Source organism: Choloepus didactylus, chromosome 12 (genome assembly GCF_015220235.1).
Source record: "Choloepus didactylus isolate mChoDid1 chromosome 12, mChoDid1.pri, whole genome shotgun sequence".
NCBI classification, from domain to species: domain Eukaryota; kingdom Metazoa; phylum Chordata; class Mammalia; order Pilosa; family Megalonychidae; genus Choloepus; species Choloepus didactylus.
Window position 1 is genome coordinate 20,753,245 of NC_051318.1, and position 20,695 is coordinate 20,773,939.

At 40.0% G+C, this 20,695-nt stretch overlaps 1 protein-coding gene across 5 annotated transcripts in view; it reads right to left on the minus strand.

The window, feature by feature from the left end:
- Nucleotides 1–209: 209 nt before the first annotated feature.
- The window catches only part of TFDP1 (transcription factor Dp-1), a 127,769-nt gene continuing 107,283 nt past the window's right edge, over nt 210–20,695 (minus strand). For all 5 annotated transcript variants that reach the window (XM_037800454.1, XM_037800452.1, XM_037800455.1 and 2 more), the window contains 8 exons: nt 15,358–15,479; nt 13,905–14,070; nt 12,341–12,484; nt 11,622–11,690; nt 7,233–7,384; nt 6,419–6,585; nt 4,848–4,926; nt 210–1,586 (listed from right to left, as the gene is read on the minus strand). In XM_037800454.1, the coding sequence (XP_037656382.1) occupies nt 1,439–1,586; nt 4,848–4,926; nt 6,419–6,585; nt 7,233–7,384; nt 11,622–11,690; nt 12,341–12,484; nt 13,905–14,070; nt 15,358–15,479 (1,047 nt within the window). In that variant the 3' untranslated portion in view covers nt 210–1,438. The remainder of the gene's footprint in view (nt 1,587–4,847; nt 4,927–6,418; nt 6,586–7,232; nt 7,385–11,621; nt 11,691–12,340; nt 12,485–13,904; nt 14,071–15,357; nt 15,480–20,695) is intronic.

The window sequence follows — 20,695 nt, forward strand, 5'->3', positions numbered from 1 at the left end:
AGCCACCGGAGCCTCTCTGGTCAGAGGACGGTGCCTAAGACAGGGCTTCCGATAGGGAAGGGGTCGTCACGCCAACGAACATTAATTACCAGCACACAACTCCTGGCCCTGAGAACCTACTTTTCAGTCAGCTGTAAAGCAAGACTGACAAGCTAAAAACAATTTCTAGGCAATGATCCTGAATTAGAAAAACACAGAGCTTGTTTAAAATGCCCATGCACGTTTTATTAATAAAAACTAACAGTGCCAAGTTAAACAAGTCAAACAATTAAAGTCTCTTTATATTCCATAAAATATTACAGAAAAGTTTATTTGTGTTTCAATAAAAAGACTATCGTTTTAGAACAGGCAGCTAACAGCAACTGTGCAGTTAATTGTTTTGTGAATAAATTTTAAAAGAGACTACTGCCTGTCCTGAAATTCCTTTTTTCTTTTTATAAAAAAAGAACTATTAAAAATGATTGACAAATTTTGAGTTAAAAAACTGTTAAAACATTCTCTATATTTAATTTCAACTTTATAATAGATTACAGGAAGATGCTTACGAAACAAATACAACATTTGTTTCAGTACATGTCTTTAAATGATAGACTTAGAAGTATGTAAACAACTATATAATAAAAAGTTTCCAAACGTTGCCTGTAAGAAATCAGGCAAATTTTACCATAAGCAATAAACCATTCCAAGCCTTCAAGATAGTTTATATAGCTGCACCAGCATGGCAATAAACTTTTATCAAACAAACAAAAACAAAAACAAACAAAAAAACCTTTGTAATTTGCTACAAAATAGAGCAAAAAAAAAGTATAAGCTTGATGGAATCACAATAGTTTAGATAATTTAAGGGAAAATAAAGGCATAATAAAATTTATGGCGCTTAATGTTTAAAAAAGTAGAGCTTTGCTATTTTGCTTGGTTCTTTGGACACTGCATGATTTAATAAAATAAAAACTTGCTATGTCATCTTGCTATCCATTGGTTAGTGGCACCATTCAAAACACACTGCAAATAAATGGGCATTCAGTGTACCATTTTCCACAAAAGGATAGCATTTTATTGTCATTGATGTGGATGATGTACAATTTCTTCAGCAAACTCAGCAGAATTGTTAAGGGGGCAAAAATGAACTCTGAATTTAAAAAAAAAAAATTAGAAAATGAAAACACAAAATCCTAAGAAGTAAATAAAGACTCTGCATCAGCACACTGGTGTCAAAACACACATCCACACCACATTTTAAAAAATCCTACAAAAAAACATCCTTGCTTGCTTATTGGAGGTGCGTATCTAAAGTCAATAGCTTACCAATATCTTCTTGGGAGTAGGCCAAAAAGAAAAGAGAAAAACCCACATTAAAAAAACAAAAGTTTCTCTTCCCTAACAATTTTTTCCTGAAGCTGAATTTGAAGGGGGAAGGGGAGTCTACAAGTCAAGAAAATCAGTCTTCATCATCATTTTCATTAAAGTCATCGTCGTCATCATCATCTTCCCCGACATAAGACACGGGCGTCTCCACCCTGGAGCCGCTGTACTGAGACCCGCTGGAACTTGTGGCCAATGTCCCATCTGCACCGTTGGTCAAGTCACTGCAAGAAGAAGCAGCAGGGGTCAGTGAAGAGTTCTGACCCACTTTCTTGTTACCTTAACTCAAAGGCCAGATTCAAATGACAGGCTGGGTATTTAAAACAAGTTTAGGGCTTCCTCACCACCCCCCACCCCCACCCCCAGAATCATACAAACAAATGGAAAAAAAGTCAAATATATACAACACAGAAGAGCAACACTTTACAATTAGTTTTCATTCTTTTCATTTGTCTTCCAGCCCTTGTCTTCTTGAATACAGAACTCCTGGACAACCAATATGTCTTATAAATAACACAGAAAAGGATGCTTGTGGGGTTTCATTAATTATCTCATAGGATCAACAAGTGGTCACCTATATTAGTAATGGAAAGGAGAAGAGGGACAGATGTACACTTCCACTATGGCTTATAATTAGGTTATCATTAGAAGTAACTTTGATTAATACTTAACATTTGAGTTGGGCAGCAAGAAAAAGTATTCTAAGAAACACCAAGTATTGATGGGATGCCAAATTTTAAATTTGGGAATTTAAATTTGATAGAGACAACTCAAATGAAAGCTGAGAACACCTATCATAATTTTAAATAAAAGACTACGATATTGTCCCAAGAAAAGTCTCAAGTACAGTACTAACATACCTCTCGCTATTCCAACTTATATGCCTTTCACTATTTTACACAAAATGAATAAGATTAGTTTTTAAACAATTAAATCCTTTTAAAGCTATCAGGACATGAAAGGGTTGGAACTGTATTGGGAATGTGGCCATAATGCCACTTGAAAAAGAGTTTCTGGGGGGATGAAATATCAAAGAGTGTTGTGTTAATTTGCCAACATATACAGGCACATCTCGTTTTATTGCACTTTGCTTTATTGTGCTTTGCAGATATTATGTTTTTGTTTGTTTGTTTTTTACAAATTAAAGGTTTGTGGCAACAACCCAGCATCAAGCGAGCCTATCAGGAGGCGCCATTTTCCCAACAGCACATGCTCACTCCATGTCTCTGTGTCACATTTTACACATTTTAATTAAGGCATTACATTGTTTTTGGACATAATGCTATTGCACACTTAATAGACTACAGTATAATATACTTTTATATGCATGGGGAAACCAAAAAATTCACGAGACTTGCTTTATTGTGATATTCGCTTTATTGCAGTGGTCTGAAACTGAACCCTCACTATCTCCAAGGTACACCTGTATTAAGAACCCTAAAAGGTTTGTAGCACCAGAAAAACTTACCTTAAGCCAGAGCTTGACAATGCATTGTAACATTAAAAGATATTTTCCTATTAGCACAAATCATATGCATAAACTTCAATACATTTTACTTGGTATTTATTAATTTTATACAATAAAAAAACCATTAAGCATTATGTTTCTTGATTAAAGTAATTCTACGACTGGGAAATCTTGCCTAGCAAAACAAATAAGAACTGGTGAAAATTTTAGCCATAAAGCTGCTCAATGTAGCTTTTCTTATAGTGGGAAACCACCTAGATGCCCAATATAAAGGAGACTAATTAAATTATAGTGCCTCCATAAAACATAATACCATGCAACTATTAACATTAGTTTTTCTTCTGAAATGACAATAGCTTTATTGTTTTTCTTGTTATAAAAACTGACTTGTGGTCACTGAAAAATTTAATCAATCAATAAATAATCAATAAAATTTAATCATCTATGTTTTAAAATAATATCCAAAGTGCACCTCTTGGAATAACCAGTGTTAAACATTTTACAAACTAACCTCTATTCATATCCATATAGTTAGAGATTTATAATTAAAAGCAAAGACAACTGATACTTATCAAAAGCTTGCCATATGCAAGCTGTTATACAAAGTACTCTACTAACATTATCATCTCACTAATCTTTACACAAATCAATAAAGTATTATTAGTCCCATTCTACAGATGAGGAAACCAAGGTGCACAGAACCTGGATTTCCAAGCCTAGCCCTGACTCCAAGACCTCTACGCTTACCACTTTGCTATACTGCCTACATTTGTTTGTTATATGAATCATCCTATAACTATTTGACTCACTTAATATGCTATGGCCTCTGTATACGTCATATATAAATCCAAATTATTTTTAATGGCTGCAGAATATTCCATTTTAGGTATGTTCATACCATAATTTACTAACTCAATCTCTACTGCTGGACCCATAGATAGTTCCTAACTTATTTTAAATTTATTTTGTATTTTAAGAAATTAAATTTAACATTCTATTACTATTCAAGATTAATATAAAGTAATATATAAAGTAGTAACTCTACAATAATGTAAAAATCAGTTACTATTTTTAGTAAAAACAATAATGTAAAAATCAGTTAATAAAATTTTGTTAATAGCTAATATTGAAATTATCTTATAATTATCTTAAATACACTGAAACAAATACAGAGACGTGACACTGCTCTGCTCTTGTACAATTACCTTCTTAGGGTAAACTGGCAAAAGTGGGATTGCTAGGTCACATGTTAACTCTACTTCTATTTAAAAATAAATCTCCTATAATAACAGAAAAATACATATGATGAGATGTAAAGTGAAAAAAAGAAGCAAGGGACAAAATTATATACACATTGTGATCTCAATTGTTGGAAAAAAATCTGGAGAGAAATATTCCGTCTGTCATTTGTGGCTGCCCGTGGGTAGTAGGATTTGGGGTGATTTTTGCCACTACTACTTTACTGAGTGCTAAATTTTAAGAAAATAACAAACATATTATTTTTACTTTTTAGGGAGAAAGAACCCAACCTCTCAAAAAAAGAAAGCTACTCTCCACACAAGAGGCAAGCTATTACTGTCATTTCCTAAATCCTGCTTTCTCTGAAATGGTCTCTGAATGTGGGGGTGAGGCTGAGGGTAATGGGGGTGTAAATTAAGAAATCACTTCCAGAAAAGTGTTGAGAATCTATGCTGTCTTAGCAGAATTAATCAAATTCTAAACAGCTGAGGAATTTAGGTTGTTTATTACACAATTTATGGGGAATTTATCGAGGGGAACCTTTCAATCTGCCAAGCAAAACATCTCACTGCCGTGGCAGACCCTGTGAGACCTGCAGAGCTGAGAAACGGAATGTCTGGCAAGGAGGGTTCACCCTAACAGGTCAACCGTGTCGGCCGACCACATGGACTTGTCCTCCAGCCCTCTGGGGCCTCCACCGTGCGGCAGCCCCAACACGACCTAAGGCTCAGATGCTGTCACACACTCTCACACATATGTAATTAAAAATTGCTGTCACCTGGCAGAAAGCCTTGTGCCATTTGAAGTTGAACCTGATGATGTGACAAATACACCGCTGATTGATCCCTGAGCCATTTCTGAAAGAGAAAGGAAAAAAAGTCAACTTCACAGAACATGTAAATATCTCAAGATGCATGGACAGTCTAAGAAAATTAAAGGTTATGCATACAGAAATAAGACAGCTAAAGGGAAACTTATGAACATCTTTGAATACACAAAGGATGATTCAGAGGATTCATTCACTCAGTATTTCCGAACATGTACTACGTACTGGGCACAAACTATGCCATACAAAGGTGAAGAAAACACACCCTGTCCCTACCCCCATGGAGCTTACTGTGTGTCTAGTGTGGTGCTCTCCAGCTTTTTCAATCATATACTCCTACCAATCTTTCTAAAAAGGCATGAAAATCTTTAAGATATGTAAGTATATTTATTTACAAACAATATACATATGCTACCACATCAATTATTATTATATACCTTATAAGACAAAAAGTAGCAATCAAAGGATGACATAAAAACAAACATATATACAAGTTTTTTCTCCCTGCTCCCCAAGGACTATCCTACACACCACCATGGTTACCTGCACTCCGTTTTGGAGAATAATGGTCTAGAGGATGGTGGCCCTATCTCCACTAAGAACAAATCAAAAGTAAATGGACTTAAATGAAGTCTACCATCAAGCATTTGGATCAGGTGCTAAGTCAGTGAAGTTCGCCAGATACTGAAAAATGGGGAAGGATTAGTCTTCGTTGGATGATATCTAAAAATGGGACAAATTTTCATTTATTCTGGGACAGTTTAAGAAACCTCCAGTTACAAGGAAGAATTGTACGACCTCTCTTCCAAAGCAATGATTCTCAAGGAATAAATTCAGACCATGATTTTAGGACAACAGGAGAATTATGAGAAATAAGAGAGCAGTTTATAATTTCTCACCACACAGAATGTGAGACCATGGCCAGGACAATTCAGGTAAGTTACCAGAACGAAAGCTACAGAACCAGAATAAAGGCTCATAAAAAGAAACGCCATCCACGTTTATGTTGTCATTTATATCATCTTACAGGAGCAGAATAGTAATAATTTCTAAAATGCTTTTTCTTGGTTACTGTGTTATTTATGGTGACCCACTGACCAACTTAGGAAGGGGGAAAAAAGCCACCAAGCCTGTTTCATTCCTCCAAGAATTTCAATTTCCCCCCTACTTTGGGTCAAAATTTGGAAGATGAAATTCTGACTCTTCTTAATGCCTTCCTCATAAGAACGACACGGGCAAACACACAAAGTGCTACCTGTGAACTCTCAAACCACAATCAATCCTGGCAGGCAGCACCACCTAACAGGTCAGCTGCCCGCTCCAACACCACTTAGGTTTACATGGAGCTCATCACCATCCACTCTCCCATCACCACCTGCCGTCCTTGTGTCAAGCAGTCCTTCTCTGTCTCGCTGCTCTTGCACCTAATTCCTTGACCCCACATGTAGCAAACCCTGAGAGGTCAGTTCTTCACTGGGGCAAATACAGCCGCCACTGAGGTCATCACTGTGACTTCGACTGACCTGTCACATAAGGTTCCAGAGCTTTAGGTACCAAACTTCTTGCCATTTTAAGGTCTTCGGCAGAACAGCTTCCTGATTCTAATCCACAAGCCATTCCCATTCGCTTTAATACTTCTATGTCATCATGGATTTCAAACGTGTTGTCAAAATTAAACAGATACTCAAATCTGAAGGGGAGAAAAGGTGAGTCAGAGAAACGCAATCTGGCTTCCGAGACTGAAAGTGCACACACTTGATTTAAGGTGCCCAATGCAGAATCCACTCACTCACCCCAAACATATTCAACTCTTCCTTCAGAGTCCTCTTATCTGGTGTATCTTTTAAAAATTTCTGAACTACATTAAATGAATAACTTCAGCAACAAATGGCATGAGGGGTTCAAGTGCTATTATAAATTCCTGTCTCTAAACTACAGGCATAGAATATACTAAAAAACCACCTCCTCCTGGTATACAGAATATTCTAACTAAGGCTCAGGTGCTGCCTGTCACCGCCCCACGACAGACACTAAATAACTGTGTAGCTCTTCGTGCAACATTAAGGAAGTTTTCCCAATAATAATAATTCTAAGTTTTATCTGTGTTCCTTAAAAGAAAGATGTGTCATCAGGGAAGTAAGAAAGAAACCTGCAAATTAATTCTACCAAAAGACTATTTAATAAGTACAAATTGAGATATTTGCATTTATTATATTAACCAAGAGGATTATTTTCTTTTTAACGAAACTGGCTATGGCATTTTCTTCACGTTCGACTTAAAACTCACAGCTGAAACAAAGGGGTGGATGGAAAACTTCTTGACCATGAACAACCTACTTGTCGTTAGAAATACTGCAGTCGATCACGGTCTTCTTGCTGGTGTTCACGATGATGAATGGGAGGTGGATGACGGAGTTGGAGGGAGGGGGCCGGTTCGCTTGCTGCTCTGCTTGGCGGTTTCTCTGCACCAAATTCTTGAAGGCAATTTGCTAAAATCAAATGAAATAATTTACATGCTAATCGGATTAGCCACCACTGGTAGGAACAACAGCATCGTTTTATGTAGTGATATAATATCTTTTCTCCGAAGGGTTCTTGATCATTCTCCCCAAGTCCCCACAAGATAGAGCCGGAGGAGTTTATGTGAGCTCTCCTTTAGGGATGAGAGCCAGCTCTGTGTAGACTGCAGACACCTAACTAACTCACATCAGCTCTCTAGAATTAGGGAGTAAAGAAGATCCATTCTACAGCATCACATACTCAAAGCAGAATGTAGAAAGTGGGGTATGCAAGTATTCACACTATTTAAATAAAAACATCTTCCAAGAAAAAGGATTAAAAGAGAAGAATCTATTTTGGAAGCTGAAATTCCCTGCCTGGCCTTTTCTCCCTCATACCTCCTCTGTCCCACTTCCCTCTCAAAGGAGGGGACACGTGCAGTGGCCCACGTGTCCCATACACCCGCAGGGCCACGGCGGGGAGAGGTGGACATTTAGTTAGATTTAGAGCATCCCAGGAAAATGGAAACACCAGCTGGATCATATTTTAAAGCGATTCCACCTATAGGGGGAGGTGGGTGTGTGGCGGAGGGTGTCCTGGGGGTCTAGACCCAGGGAGCTAAACTAAGGCTTCAGGGCCCTGAAACGAATGTCTTTACACTGGAGCCGGAGCACTTCCCTGGGCCACAGTGGGCCCAGCCCTGAGGAAGGTCAGTCAGAGCCTCTGCAGGGGAGAGGTGCAGCTGCTGGGTTCTTCAGAAAGTAGCTGCAGTGTAGGAGGGACACCAAGAAAAGGAACATTTCATCCCAGTGGGGCAAGCGGGTGGAAGAGAAGGCAGCAAGAGCCTGACTCACGCCTCCTAGCAACCCCTCGAATGTCGGGGCCGCCAGGGTCTGGAGAGGAGGGATGCGATTGTGCCTACTTGCACTGTGGTTCTCCTTATGCCCTCTTGGCCCCTTGCCATCAGCTCCACACAACTCCCCACATTGGCCCCACTCAAAGCATCCACCTGGAAGCAGCCCAGCGAGGGCAAACCTGATACAGCAGGGTGCCAACGACCACGTGCCTAACCTCTCCCGGGACAGCGGGATTCTAGATGATGCTTCTAAATCATCTTTTAACTGGTGAAACATGTCAATCAATGTTTTGGATAAGGTGCCTCCATATGCAAATAAGTGGATGCCCCCTGAAGGAAAAGCTCCTTTGCATGGCATTAAAATATACAAAATCAATATTGGTTTGCAGCACAAAGTCTAAGGACCTGGCACCCAATGCAAACAGATCCTCTGGTGTGGTGAACGTGAGCTGGTTCAGCAAACACCCAACTGTCTGGGCTCACTCATCCTGGCCTTTCTTTAACGTGGGCCACAAATGACCTTCCACTCTTTCTTTGAAATCTCTTACCCCCTGGCTTTTTAGTGTGGCTCTTTTCTTGCGGACAGACCCTAATCTCTGCCGCCTTCTCTTGACGGGCTTCCTCCCACTGGGTCCACTCACCACCTTAGCCGCTAACATCACCCCGTGGAGCTCACTGTTCTCCAGCAGGTCCCTTGGCCAGCTGTGGGGCCGCTTCCCAGCACTTCAAAGCCTGCGTGTCTGGGATGGAACTCCTCCTCCTTTCCCTGCTCTTGTCACCAAATCTAAAGCAGCTGCTCCTGCTGACCTTTCTGTCTGGTTATTGGACCCAACACTTCCCCAGGATCCCAGGACAAAACCTCAGACTCCGCTGACACTTCCTTCCCCCAATCTCAAAATTAAGTTCTGATTCCCTCAAGGCCTCAACGGTTATATTCTCCCTTTGTGTCTTTGCTGCCCTTTTTCCTGATTTGGACCATGTACCAGTTTCCAGTTTCCTGCTTGGATGTTCTATTTCCAGGCACTGCCCACTGCAACCACTTCATTAACTGCTGCCAAATTCATCGTTCTAAAGCACCTTGTGATCCTCTCAGAAATTCTCAATGGCTCCCCACCACCTAACAGATATCCTCTCTAGGGGAGCACTGAGGAGTCCAAGAGGGGCTGGAGGAACCTACAGGAACCTATCTGACCACCAAATACAAAGACACTCACACACACACACACACTCTCTCTCTCTCTCTCTCTCTCTCTCTCTCTCTGGGAACAAGGCCCATGTCTTGTGAGCCCATGTCCCTGACAACACCTGCACAGGAGCCTTGTGTCCCTGGCAACACCTGCACAGAAGGAGTTCAATGAATATTTATGAAATTCACATTCAAAACCTCAAAGTAGAGATTTTATTTACCATGTAGGAGTATATTCTCCAACTGCAAGATACTGCTGTTAAAGTACTGAAAAAGGGATGGTATTAGGGAAAAAATATAATCAAAGCAACCTGGAGTCTATGGTTAACAGTAACATTGTAATATGCTTTCATTAAATGTAACAAAGGTAATATACCAAAAGTAAATATGTATGAGAGGGGGATATAAGGGAAGGATATGGGATTCTTGGTAGTGGTGGTGATGTCTGACATTATCATTATATTGTACTGTACGGTATTTTTTTAATTATCTTTTTTATTATTTAAAAAAAAATTTTTTTTGGTAGTAATGAATATGTTCAAATGCTGATTGTGGTGATGAATGCACAACTATATGATGATACTGTGAACAACTGATTGTACACTGTGGATGACTGTATGGTATGTGAATATATCTCTATAGAATTGTAGGAAAATATATAAATAGGGATAAAAGTGCTAGAGAAAACATGGAGAGAGAGATATACCTGTTTACTGTTGGCGGGGAAGTAGAACGGAGTAGTCTATCTGGAGGACAGTGTGGTGGTCCACAAGAAGCTAAGTATGTGGGGGCCGTAAGGTCCTGCAACCTCATTATGGGGCATATACTTGGAAGATCTGAGAGCAGGGACATGATGGGCATTTGCTCACTGATGTTTATGGCGGCAATATTCATGACTTGCAATGGGTGGAGGTGGCCTAAGGGTACATCGACTGAGGAATAGAATGGTGAACTGTGGTGTATGCAGACAACGGAATATTTAGCAACTGAGAGAAGGAGTGAAGCTGTGAGACACACAACAAGGTGAAGCGAATGGATCTGGTGGACAGCATTCTGAGTGAAGTATGCCAGAAACAAAAAGACAAACTTTATAGTGCCTCACTCACCAATATGGACTAACTACAATGTGTAAACTCAGAGTTGAATCTTAGAGCACAGCTTATCAGGGGAACGCTTATTGTAATGGTCCCCAGATTGTAAGCTCTTACAGCAGTCACATCTATTTAGAGAATAAAAATATATTCACAGGGACCCCCTAAGGAGGTGGGGAAAAATGCAGAAATGTTGGACATCCCCACCTAGGTTATTGTTAGTATTTTCACACACACTGAGGACTGACAGTTTGGTACGCCGGGTCCTCGATCTTGGAGCTTGCCCTTACGAAGCTCGTTACTGCAAAAGAGAGGCTAAGAGCCTACTTATATAATTGTGCCTAAGAGTCTCCCCTTGAGTGCCTCTTTGTTGCTCATATGTGGCCCTCTCTCTCTCTCTAGCTAAGCCTACTTGGCAGGTGAACTCACAGTCCTTCCCCCTACATGGGACCTGACTCCAGGGATGGCCCAGACCTGGCATCATGGGTTGAGAAAATCTTCTTGACCAAAAGAGGGAAGCAAAATGAAACAAAATAAAATTTCAGTGGCTGAGATTTCAAATGGAGTCAAGAGGTCACTCTGGAGGGCATTCTTATGCACTATATAAATATCCCTTTATAGGTTTTAGTGTACTGGAATAGTTAGAAATAAATACCTGAAACTATCAAACTGCAACTCAGTAGTCTTGATTCTTGTAACGACTGTATAACTATGTAGCTTACATGGTGTGACAGTGTGATTGTGAAAACCTTGTGGCTCACACTCCCTTTATCCAGTGTATGAGTAGAAAAATGTGGACAAAAACTAAATGAAAAATAGGGTGGGATGGGGTGATGGAATGATTTGGGTGTTCTTTTTTTTACTTTCATTTTTTATTCTTTTTGGTAAAAGGAAATGTTCAAAAATTGCGGTGATGAATGCACAACTACATGATGGTACTATGAACAGGTGACTGTACACCATGGATGACTGTATGGTATGTGAATATATCTCAATAAAACTGAATTTTAAAAGAAAAGATACTGCTGTTAAATGAACTGAATTAATAGAAGAAATATAAATTACCATGCTGTCAAAGATAAGTATTTTATTACCTGTAGAATAAGTTCTTGAAGTTGAGACTGTTTCTGTTTTATTCTTTCAAGTCTTCTCTGTCTCTCTACCTTCAAAACAAACCACCAATACAAGAAATCATCACAATTTGTTTATAAAGCATATTTTAAAACCTACATCCACATAACATCACTTAAATAGGTTCTTGCCAAAAATGTTTACCCAGAATCTAATAGGTAGGGAAGCAGACTGATCTAGAATATAGGGGGTACTACAGGATCCAGGTGAGTTCTTGTTTGATTTCAAAACTACATATTCTTCTCCTTCTCTTCTCATTCCTTGGACATGGCTATGAGATACATATTTTTTAAATTCCCCAAACTAGGATTCCACTAGAGTTTAACAAACTAATTCGGGGGGCAATACCAGTCTTTAACTCCACTAACAGCAGAGTTCAGTTAGACTGTGAAGCATCCTCTCGTCAATGTTAAATGAGAGAGGAAAGAAAGGGGCAGGGATGTTTCCCATTTTTTGCTTAATATCAGACACTGACAAACAAAGGGAAACATATGTACCAGAGGAATAAAAATACATCTGCTCACATGGTCCTGGCTACGCACAGACAGCACGAGGGCATGTAACAAAAGACCCTTAAAACTTATCAGTAGAACAGACAACAAAAGCCCCTACTTTAAATAGAATAGTCTGGGGACATATTTACCTGGACATAATTAAAAAATAAGAGTGGTTATATATGTACCTCTAAATTCTGACATTCCTGAGCCGAGTTTGTAGGCAGACCAATCCATTTGATTTCTTTCTTCTCCTTAGAGATAATGTTCATGGCCATTAAGACATTTAAGGCATCATAGACTCGTCGTCTTATATTCTTCTGGTCATAAGCCTGGTAAAGAAAGAGCATTAATTTTCCAAAAAGGTCAAAAATTGCTTGTAAATAAACAATTTAAACTTCAGACTAGGTGAACATACTCAAGAAGGAACACCATTCATTCACTTCATATGGTATAAACCTATCAGAGAAGCTCCTAACCTGACATTCTCTGTGAACAATTCAATCCCGCAGCCTGGGATGGGGGATGTGAGGGGCGGTACCACAGCAGCCTGAAGCAGGGTGTCGAGGCCTGGGGTCCTGTGGCTCTCAGGATGTGACAGGGGTGAGATGGGGAGGGCACCCCTGCAGAGGTCAAAGTGGTGGTGGTGGCAACAGGGGGCTGGTTCCATTCCAGGTATTCATCAAATAAGTAAATATATTTAGGATAATGGAAATCAGGTTTTTTCAGGGTCGGAGAGGGAGTTACAAACACGGAAAGGGAGAAAACTAGCATGAGCCCTGAGGTGCTGGCCTGGAATTTCAGGCATCAGTGTGAACGAGTTCTCAGTATGCACAGATATGCCAGCTTGAAGCAACACCCATTAGCCAAGTCTGGGCCAATTCTGAGCATCAAAACAAACAGTGAGAGTAACAGATTAGAACCTATTGAATAAAACAGGAAACTATGAATCCATAGTGATATAAGTAAATAAAAGAATGAATAAATTGAAAGTCTGATGAGAAAGAGAACATTTACAGTCTCAAAGTACTTCCCCACACACTCTCATCAACTACAGTGGAGAAGGCTGGTGGACGCCACCTTCATCAAACGACCAAAGTTCACAGCCCCGGGCAGGAGACCAGTCAAAACTCTGCGTCCCGACAGGAGTCCCCGACAGGGCCGAGCTGCTCTCTGTGGCGTTCCTGCCAGAGAAGCACAGCCTAATTCTGAGCGTGAGGGGACATCAGACCCAAACTGAGGGATAAGTCTTCACAACCAAACAGAAAGATCAGATCCTGCAGTCTCCAAAACTGTCACCGTCACTCAAGTCAGGGAAAGACTGGGGCAAGATTCCAGATTGAAGGAGAGTGAAGAAACTTGACAATTACATGAATAACAGGGCTATGAACTGGATCCTTCTGCTCTAAAGATATTTAGTGGGGCAACTGGTGAAACTTTAGTTAGCCGAGTGAGACAGGGAGGGGAGTCCGCAGGAGTCAAGAGTGGTGGTGGCAATAGGGGGTAGTAATGGGTCGATATTAATACATAGGATTTAATGGCTATATTGTGGCCATGTAGGAGAATGTCCTTGTTTGAAGTAAATACACATTGGGGGATGACGGAGTAACATGTCGGCAACAAATGGGTCAAGAGAAAAAAATAATTTTGTCGCTCGACATTTTCTGTACATCTGAAATTGTTTCTGATTAAAAAAAAAAATAGTGTGGGCTCTGCTATTCCCAGCCATGAGGGCATTCAGCACATACTTACTGATTCATTTGGTAAAATATGGTTATCAGCAGCACTGAACTCCGCAACCAGTTCATCTGCCACTTCGTTATAGGAAGTGGTTCCTTTCCGCTGAACCTTCTCACAAACCTTCATTGAAAAATGCCTCAGGCCCTTGCCATTCTTCTCTCCTTTTCTGTTGCGTTTCCTTCAAAAATACAAAGGAAAAAATAAACGGCCATTATTAGCATGCCTCAGAGCCAACCCAGAATTAAGATACACTATTACTAAAAGATGTAGTAAGTTAACACATAAAGGGCCCAAGACCACCTGGTCCAACAGATCTCATGTGATCAGGTCAAGATTTCCTCACTATTCCAAGTCATAGGGAAATTAGCTACATGACAGAAGATAGCGCATTGTTCGTGTGGGTGTCCAATGTTTTGCATTTTTTCTTTAAAGGTCAGAAAATAAATACTTAAGAGGCCAGATCTTATTATGTCTGCATCTTTGAATGCCAGGAAAATGTGTCAGACATCTAAAAGGATGGGAATTAGTTATAGATCTGATACATACCAGTAAACTAAACATTACTCTTTTTTTTTTAGATGTCAACTCATGAGGAATTACGGGAATTTTTAGTGTAAATTTCACCAGGCTTAGGCTGTGAAGGCCCCCGTGAGAACGGGTGCCCAAAACTGCTAAAAAAGATTATGAATGCTTTAGATTGGGGAGTGGTGTGTGTGTGTGAAGATACAAATTGCCAAACTTTTCAAGTCACCATATCCAGGAAAAGGAACACTGTAGGTTTCTAATTGGCTAAATTTTCCAAATGGAACTGATTTTTGCTTTATAACCAATACAGACAGGGTTTTATTGTTTTGTTTTTGTTTGCTTGTCTTTAAGGAAAGACATACAGCTAACCTTTGGGTAAAACAAATCTTCACATCAGATTTTGCTTTAGAGGTAGAAATGATCCATTCTGGTGGGACCGTCAGAGGTATTAAGTAATGGGGCTGTTAAAAGTTAGATTTACAGTTATAGGGGGCACAGTTCCTATGAGATCTATCACATTTACACTGCAGTTCCTAAACTGTTATTTTCCAGTGCAGACAATTAAAAGTTTCAAAGCTACCACTGAGTGGATGAAATTCCTCTTCTTCTGCCAAGAAATGATAAACCCTTAAAGTGTAACAATTACACCAAAGCACTACTGCAGGCACGCTGCTTTCCCAGTAATCTGACTTCTCATCTACTGAGGTGAAAGTGTGTTTTTGATGACAGCTCTACTCTGGATAAGCACTGAACATTTTTTTTTTTTAAATAAAAACAGGCTGATTTCATTATTAGCTTTCAAAAAAAAAAAAAAAATAAAGCTACGCAGGAGCCCTACTGCATGATCATACAACATATCTGGCCACAATGGAGAACTGTTAAGATTAATATTCTAAGCATTTCTGTTAATTTCTAATAGTTTGAGAGGAATTTTGCTCACCCAGCAGACCAAGGTGAGGAGTCTGAAGCCTGGTTCTGTGATACAAAGTGTGTGTTAGGGGTGTGTGGACTTCCTACCAGGATAGTATTTGGCGCTGCAGGTCTCTGAGGTGTACCAATTACCTACAGTTAAAAAAGACAATTCAGAACACAATCAGAAATCTCCCGTATCATGACGCTGCCATTTTTATTATTTGTTCATTATCTACAGCCACTTCTGAATTTTATTAACCACAAAGAATTAGAAAGAACAATGGTAATATAAGTACCCAACAGCTGACACTTTTGAAATGTTGACTGATAAGATCACATCTGTTCTAAATGTGTCTTTATTTTCCCCTTCACCGACCTGACATTTTCTCAAATTAAACAAAAGCCACAGGAAACTTCAAACAGCCCAAGCAAGCCAAAAGCAAAACAATGCACACTTCCAGTGGTGAATGAATAACTACTAAACTGCAAACGAGACTCAGTAAAGTTCAAGTTTAAGGATTTGGGGGTGGGGGGAGACTGTAAATGTTTATAAATTATCCTGGTTACGGAATTCTGTATGAGGAACTTCAACAATGTTGCTATTTTTCCTCTCACCCTTTTTTACTTCCTTCATTAAAAGGAAATATGGACAAGGATAAAATTGTATGCTTAAGTAGTACTAAAAACAGGCAGACCAAAAACACACATACACAGCTCTCAAAATAAAAGCATATTTAGGATCACAGAACAGCCGAAGTTTCATCAGTCAGTCAGGCAGTGTAACTATCAGCAAGTCAATCACCAACACCTGGGCACTGGGGTGTTTTATCCCAATGACACCGTCTTAGGGATCTCAGCACACCAAACAGAGTCAGGGGAAGGGAGGAGGAAGGGGGCAATCAGCAATGGGAGCAAACCTTTTGATGAGGTTACTTCAGTTAAGGTGTGGCCAGACTCAATCAGGCCTATTGTTGGAGTCCTTTATAAACAGAATGAAAGCCAGGGAAAGAAAGAAGCTAAGGTCAGTGGAACCGGAAGAGAAGGGAGAGGCCAGGAGAGGCCGCCATGTGCATTGCCATGTGACAGAGGAGCCAAGGATTGCCGGCAGCCAGCCCCAGAATGCCGGTCTTCCGGGAGAAACCACTGCCTTGATGATGCCTTGATCTGGACTTTCTCCTAGCCTCAAAACCGTGAGCCATTAAATTCCCATGGTTTAACCCAACCCATTTCATGGTATTTGCTCCAGCAGCCAAGGAAACTAAAACACTACCCGTGGGTTTTATACATCTGGCAAAAACAGCAACTCTCAGTGATCAAACCAGCCATCCAAACACTGTCCAAGCTGCTGTTATCGACCAGCCTCACACACACAAAGGCCTAATATAATTCTTTTTGTAGGGTGTCTAAGGTGTTCAATAATTATTTCTTCATTAAAGGAATTGAATAAGTGGTTTGACTTTTGACAAGAAGGACTTACAACTGTAATTCTATCAATCAACATTTAAATGTTAACATTTGGGAATAAATAGCCTAACTTACAAAGCCAATTAAAATGTCAACTTTTCAAAGATCTTTTTGCATGATCCTTGTATCTGTTATCAATGAAATGATTCAGTAGAATTATTTAGAAGCATATTTCTCAGTAAATGTTAAGAGATCCACTTTACTACAAAGCAAAATGCCTTGGCAATTAAACTGCTAGTATGCATTAAGAAACTTCAGTTAAACATACTCAAATTAGACACCTGAATGTTAGTGGGGAAGCCTCCAATCAGGAGAGAACAGAATATATCTTTCAGGAGATTCACTATGGCTAATGTTCCTGGGTTATCTTAAGCTGGCTGCTTGCCTTTAATTCCCCTTCTTACTGGGATAAATACATTACCTGCCATGGCCCTGTGAACAGCTGACAGAGGGGCTTTTTTAAATTATCTGTCTCTAAACCCAGATAATCTGGGAGTAATTGTCCACACACAAATTACAACCCATGAGAGGAAAAACAGTTCAACTGAATTTTCATTCTTTTCATTTGGATTTTCATGTAAATGTAATATTTACATATTTAAATTCCCAATGAAAGAAGATTAATCTGAATTTTCCAAACTTGGATCAACCTTCATTACTAAGCCATGAAATCAAATTAATGAGTTTTTTTGAAAAATGAAATAGAATAGAAAAAGAGACCAAATCTCCCACAGATGAGTAATGTTTTCTGAAATTGTTATTTCTGTTAAATCTAAGTATGCATGCATTTATGGCATACTGTGTTACAACATAAACTCTATTTCTTACTAAGGGTCAAGGTCAAAACACTTTGAAAAACACAGAATATCTGTTGACTCAAAGCACATACTTAGGCCCATTTCTTTACTTAAATTGATTGGTTATATTCTCAGCAAAGTAAATTTAAGACTTAGAAAAGTTAACATCTCTGAACTTGGGCTGCTCTTGCCTAGCAATGCAAGTACACCCAGCGCAAACGGGGAGAAGCTCCAATCGGTGAAGTCCTTCTAAATACAATTCTTAAGTGAGCTTACAGGTGTCTTCTTCTCCCTGAGAAAAGGGCTGATTTAAATTCAATCTCAGGATTCCACGAGACACTCCATCCTGACCCTAAGACAAAATGACCCTGTTTTTATTGTTCCTTTCTCTAGAATTCTATTACTTCACTGGTTCTTACTTGAACCTTCAGACCAGAATCATACCAATTAAATTATTCTGCAACAAGAACAGACAACCAGAGGGCCAAGTACACAGCAGAGGCTCAATAACTGCTTAATTAAATGAATGAACTCTTTTCTGGATAACAGGAACTCAATTAAGCATTTGGAGCACACTTGAGATGTGGTTTAGCCTGAGCTCTCCTCAGCTTCAACTATCCTGAGTTGACTGTAGCTGTAGCATACATGGCCTCGGGAGCGAAAAAAAAACCTCTCAATCATTGGTGAAATTTTATCTCCAAAAAAAAAACAAACCCCACAAAAAAACACAGCATACTAGCCTCAGGACATACACACTGGCTGTGTATTCACATTCATTATAAAAAGCTAAGTTTAGCAAAAACTGAGTTTACTCTTTTTACTTTTTTATTTTTACTATATTATGCGGAAATCTTCAAAAAATGCTCTCCCATGTGGGAAATTTCTTTGTGCACACCTCACCTCCCAGAAAGAAGGAAGCACGCTTTATCTCAACACCTGGCTGCATGCTGACCTGCACCCTCTTGAAGATGTCTGGGAGAGTGGACTTTCTACCCTTCTAAGTACATCCAAGGTGCTGTACTTTTTAAACATTTATAGCTGCCTTTTTATGTCTTCTGTCTCCTCAGGCAGTGGGCTATCACTTCTCCTGGCTCTAGGTGTGTCTTCTTATACTAGACATTATAGGTCCCTTATACCCCTGTAACTGGTTGTTCTTAATCAATCACAGACTTAGACATCAGATAAACTAGTAGACACCAGATAAGAATTTGTTGGTTAAAAAAAAAAAAGAACTTGTTAGTGTTGTGAGTAAAGTAAGAGTTGGCATCTCAAGTAGAAGCCTGAAGAGTTCTCTTAAAACCAAAACATGAACTTTACTGCCAAGAATTTCTAACATCTGTTTGGCTCAAGTCTTTTTCCCCCTGTCTTTCTGGACTTTGATACAGGCTAGGCTGAATACTGATTAGGTGTCTATACTGTAGAAGGATGTTTTCTATAGTTCTCACATGCACACACATCTATTAACACCAATAGTTTGCAAATTATCACTATTGCATTTTTACACTATTAGCTACAAACATGATGATGAACACTGTGAATCAGAGGAAGAAATTGAGAGCATGGGAGGTCATGCAAGGCAAGAACTAAGGAAGGAAAAGTGGGCAAACAACTAAGGGAGTGTCAGCGAGAGCAGGGGACCAAGAAGGTAAGAGAGGAGAAAGTAAACGGGGGTGGGGAGACGGGCAGTGTAAGAAGAGAAAAGCAAGAATTAAGAGCTTAAAGTCTCCGAGGAAGAAAGAAGGAGAACAAGATTTCAAAACACACTATTTCAGCAGGGGAGTGGCTGGGGACGTACGACCGCAGCAGGCCCCATAGGGAAGCCTCAGCAGCTGAGGCTAGAGCCTGCCCCCCAAATCCTAGCAGATGGCTGCTCCCACACTCAGCACCGGGTGGTTTCCATCTGCTCCTGAAATCAAAGAGCCACCTGGGGAGCAGCTCCTATTCCAGGAGGCTTGTAAGTTGGCAGCTCAGGGACCAGAGAAGAAAAGATCCTATTATGTATGGAGTGTTTCAAGGAGTCCGTGGTGACATCTACCTCCTCTTATTTAATGATTATCCCTCCAGGATGGTGGTAGCTTTCATCTCCACCCCTCATATTTTCCAGGAGGGTACAAGAGAAAGCGCCATGGCTCAGCCTCTCATGGAGTGAGGAAGGAGGAATAACCAGGCCCAGCACTAGAGTGTGTTTACACGGAGTCTGTGTAATCATTTCAGTGATTCTGGAAATAGGTAGGGTTGTTATGGTTTGGATCTGAACTGAGTGTGGAGAGAAGGTAAATAACGTGGCTTAAAGCCACACAGTTGGTAAGTGGTTGGAGAGACAGGACTCCAGCTCAGGTCTTTTGACTCGAAACTCCTGCAGGTCCCACGACACTAGGCTGCCACTTAAAGACCTATGCAGTGAAGACCTGAGCGTCTGGCCTCAGAGGTCTGGTAAAAGCCAACCTGGCCGATCTCACCTGGGGTGCTGTGCTTCCCCCCACACACCTCCAGCAAGCCAATCTCACTGCCTCCAAAGTGAACACCTGGGTTTTAAAATCTAGCCCCCTTACTAAATGTGGCCTAAGGGAAAACGAACACCCATCAAGAAATAAGATACGGGGCAGCGGCATCCCTTTTGCACCTTACTTGCACATACTTTAAAAACTGAAACTAAAACGTTCTCAGTAGACATGCTGTAATGATTGCATTTATATAAAGAATGCAAAAAATAGACAAAAATACAATGTTTAGAGAGGTATGTCCAGGTGGTAAAACTATAAAATGGAAGGGTAGTTTTCACCATAAAAGTCATGTCCATGCTTACCTTTTGAGGGGAGGGAAGGGTCATCATTGGAAGAGGCATAGGGGACATTCTGGGGTGCTTCCCATATTCTATTTCTTAGCTGGGTGGTGGTTACACAGGTGTTTGTTTCAGCAAGTCGTACACGCTTTTCTGCCTAAGTGCTACAGTTTGCAATAACTATAGTTTTAAAATATCTTGGTGCTTTAAAAGTTAAGTCTTTTAAAGGACAGCAATCTCAGAATATGACCTCATTTCCAGCAATGAACATAAACTCCCACAAGATGTACTGTGAATGGAGGGCACCCTAGTTCAAGTTAAAA